The following is a 4,151-nucleotide window of genomic DNA, read 5'->3' on the forward strand; positions in this document are numbered from 1 at the left end:
GGGATGTTCTATCGAGAGTTTATAGTCTTAAACTGGCCCCTGCCTCTCCCTCTCTGTTTCTTGTATGGCAGTGTTGGAAATTTTGCTGTTCTTTGGCTCAGTAGTATCTGGTTAAATGCCTAATCAAGGATCCTTCATTAGGATCTTTCATGACTGGTTTTCCCCTGCGCAGCCACCAGTAGGGTTTGCATGACTGCCGAAGTCCCTCTCATTCAAATGTCTTGGACAGACAGGGAGGTGGCTCATACATTTTCTTGGATAGACAGGGAGGTGGCTCATACATTTTCTTGGACAGACAGGGAGGTGGCTCATACATTTTCTTGGAGACAAGGTAATGTAGTAAGTATTTGTGTTTGCTCTCAGGAAGAGAACAGAGGGGCTATCGTACATGACTGAAACCCCCTTGTCTCTGTGGCCAGGTAGCTGACAGGAGAGCCCTGGCAGGCCTGTAACTTACCGTGCCTTCTGAGCTCTTACCTCCAAGGTCCTGCAGAAGCCATCAAACTCGAGAAGCTCACTTACTTCCGGTCTGAGACCCTTGAGCTGTGATGACTGTAGAGTTTCCTTCCCCTCTAAGGGAATTGTTGTTTGGGGGGGGGAATGATTGGAGACAGCTTGAGTTAGATGCTGGGTTCCACAGTTGGCCTTTGGCTAGTATTCAGGTGTACATATGCACAAACAGAGAATGACAGAGGGTCACCTCCTCCTCTGGGATTTGCCTGGCATGTGCACCCCTCCCCCACACCACACACACATGCACACACACAAAATAGATGAACAAATATTTTTTAAAATGAAAAAAACAGAAAATGTATGATGGAGAGAAAGAAAGAAATGAAAATTTTCCTTCTGAAAAATCTTGAAATTGACCACTTTCTAGAAGGACAAGCTCCAAGAGCAAGCCTGGCTGACAGGTAGGGAAGGAAAGGGCCACACCTCTACAGTTTTCTCCCAGTAAAGCTAACAGTCTAGATGAGATGGGATCTTCCCTGAGAAGAGTACTTTTTTCAAGTTCACACATCCAGATTTGCATTCTTCTACGTCTGTAAAAGAAAACCAGTAACTTTAACCCACACAACTTGGCATCTGAGAATGCTGAGACAGGTGGTTGCAAATTTGGGCTACAGAGTAAGATACTGTTTCAAATAAAATAAAGCAATGGCAGTTATGGTGACGCATGCCTGTAGTCCTAGCATTTGGGAGGCTAACTCAGGACGGTGAGTTCTAGGGCAACTAGGGCATAGCAAGATGTTGTCTCAAATAAACAAACATAAGAATAAAGTCTTATCACACATACTCACAAGAAACCTACCCCAACTGTGTCTTTGGTGAATTCTTCTAAACTCCTAAGAAGGAAAAGTAATGTCAATTTTGTATTAGATTCTTCAAGAAATAGAAAAAAAAAGTTCATTTTGTGAGACTAGCCACACCTTGATTCCATAACACAAGTTAGGTGTTCGAGTGGCACAAATAAGTCTGTGGCAGTAGAGCAAATGTCATGAGCATGAGAGAACTTGAAGTCATGGGTGCCTTTAAAGGAGTGAGGTGTCAGCTGGATGAGCATGATGGGGTGTCTGGGGTGCCACAATGTCCTGCCTTCCCAGGGCTGTCTTTAAGAGTTTGCGTAGACATAAACTCTCATTTGCCTGTGCACACAAGACTTCTGACATACTCTCTATATGTTATTTCTAATGTTCTTTGTCCATTGTCATCTGTGGGATGCATGTGTGCATTTACATTTGTGTATGCGTGTGAGTGCTCTAAAGAATCATTCTTCATTGCTTTCTACCTGATTTTTTTGAAACAGGCTCTCTCAGTCAAACCCAGAGCTCACTGATAAGCCTAGTCTTGTTAGCCAGCTTGCTCTGGGGATCTCTTATCTCCACTTTCTGACCCTGGGATTATGTGTGTGCTACCATGCTGACCCAGCATTTACATAGATTCTGGGGATCCAAACTCTGGTCTTCATGCTTACATGACAAATGCTCTAAGCATGGGGCTATCTCCTCAGCTCTCTATTTATCTTTTTTAAAAAAGACTCTAAACCTGGCCTGCTATAACACATAGTACTTTCATCATCATAGACTCCTCTTCTAGTACACTGACTCTGTACTTTGCTGACTATTACTCTATTCTGACTGCCTTCAATATGGACACACCTCTGACATATCTGCTATGGCATTAAGGGGCACCCTTAACTCCGAGAATGAAGAAATCTCCTAACCCCAACAAATTGGTTGTAACAGGGCACATCTCACCTGCTCACCTACAGCATGTTATTTTCTTTACAGGCACGATGGTTCTGGGAAGCCTACTTCCAGTCCATTAAAGCAATTGCCCTGGCCACCCTGCAGATCATCAATGACAGGATCTATCCATACGCAGCCATCTCTTATGAAGAATGGAATGACCCTCCCTCTGTGGTAAGTGGGTCCCTGTGCCAGCCACGTGAGCCATCGAGCCGGGAGAAAGGAAAGCTAGACTGCTGAGGAATCGGTGTTAACTGCCAGCTCTCTCACATGGATGAGCTCTGTACACTGGCAGCTTGAGAAGGGCAGCTTGGTTCACCAAGTCTGGCAAGAGTGAAAGGACAGAGGGGCAGCAGCTCCCAGTTTGTCCCCACAGCTTGGGAGGAGTCTCTTTTCTTAAGGTCAAGGTGAGTGACACCTGGATCTTGTAAGCTAAAGACTTGTGATGGATTTGGCACTGAGTGCCTAGAACACTTGAGAAGTTTCCATCAACAGCTTACTGATGGGCTTGTTTGGACATCCTGCTCTGCTGGAAATGCATCAAGTGCTTGACATGTGTTGCTTGGGAGTAGCTGAAGCCTTGAGCAAGAGGCGGTGTGTAGGTGTGTCATTGTAGGGGCTGTGACAGTGGCTTATAGGAAGACATTTTTTCTCAGTGAAAATGCCAAGTGTTCTGGGCTGGCAGTTATGACTTCTAGCTGCTCTCAGACGCACCCGGTGGTGTGTTTCACAGACTTGAAGCTTACACAGGAGAAGATAATTCTCCACACTCTATCCATCCATTGATCACCTCCCATCATCTACGCTGGACTTCTCCAGCTAGGGCTGTATGCCACCACACAGTTGATCACATCCTTGTCTGAGTTTCTTCCCTCTTTTGCCCATTATCCGACGGGTACTGGGTGGTTGGTGCTCCATCAGGGACAGAAGATCGACCCCAGATTCACGTGAACACCGATGGTATAAGTCCTGCAGTAGACCAGCTTCAGAGCATGGGGTAGGGTAGCCACATATCTCTCCTCCCTGCATTGTTCCCAAGTAAGACTGCAAAATCATGCATAGAGCAAACACATGCTTTTATGAGGTGACATCCTTCACACATTTCCTCTTTGAGCTTGTTGCCAAAGTGATCTTGCAGAATAATTATAAAATGTAATCACATAAAAAGGACCATACTAAGTGTGCTTCTCTGTATTGTGTCCTTTTCACTTTAGCAAGAGAGAGTAAAATTCACTTTCTACAGAAATAGGTCAGAGTTTTGTAAGATGACTGTATACTGTCCCATTGTTGGATATAAGTTATGTTTTAGGCCTATTAATTATATTCCAAACAATGAAATAAAAACTAATTTCTTTCCTAACGTGGATAAGTGTATACTTTAAATAGATTTCTAAATAAATACATGAATGATATACAGGAATAATTCCAGCTTAGAAATTGCTTAACTTCCGTCCCACTATTTGAGACAAGGACCTATGTAACCCAAGCTAACCTTAACCTCCACCTCACAAGTGCTGGGATCACAGGTATGTGGTACCATACCTGCTTTGTGTTGTGCTGGGGTCAAACCCTGAGCTTTGAGTTAGCTAGGCAAGCAAGGATCCAAACCAGCCTAAGAAGACATACATTTTTTTTTTTTAAGTGTGGGTGATACTAACAGATTGTTCTTTTAAATATTATAGTTTCTGTGCTGACTCTGACAGCACACGTACTGAAACTGGGATACTGCAGAGAAGGCTAGTATGGTCCTGGTAGGGATAACACATAACTTTATGAAGTTTTCCATAGTTTTCATTATCTGTCATTAGAGTTGGCTTGCCCCAGCAGGGACTGTAGATCCAAATGAGAGCAATTTACCAGGGTGACTCGTGTGAAAAACCAACAAAGGGAAGGGACAGGGAG

General features: G+C 44.0%; 1 protein-coding gene across 2 annotated transcripts in view; it reads left to right on the forward strand.

Annotated features, from left to right (window-relative positions):
• Positions 1 to 4,151, forward strand: part of Ext2 (exostosin glycosyltransferase 2) — a 143,154-nt gene that overhangs the window by 62,099 nt on the left and 76,904 nt on the right. For both annotated transcript variants that reach the window (XM_013352730.2, XM_005364121.3), the window contains exon 8: positions 2,292 to 2,423. In XM_013352730.2, the coding sequence (XP_013208184.1) occupies positions 2,292 to 2,423 (132 nt within the window). The remainder of the gene's footprint in view (positions 1 to 2,291; positions 2,424 to 4,151) is intronic.

Source organism: Microtus ochrogaster (genome assembly GCF_000317375.1).
Source record: "Microtus ochrogaster isolate Prairie Vole_2 chromosome 14 unlocalized genomic scaffold, MicOch1.0 chr14_random_1, whole genome shotgun sequence".
In the NCBI taxonomy this organism is placed as follows: Eukaryota; Metazoa; Chordata; class Mammalia; order Rodentia; family Cricetidae; genus Microtus; species Microtus ochrogaster.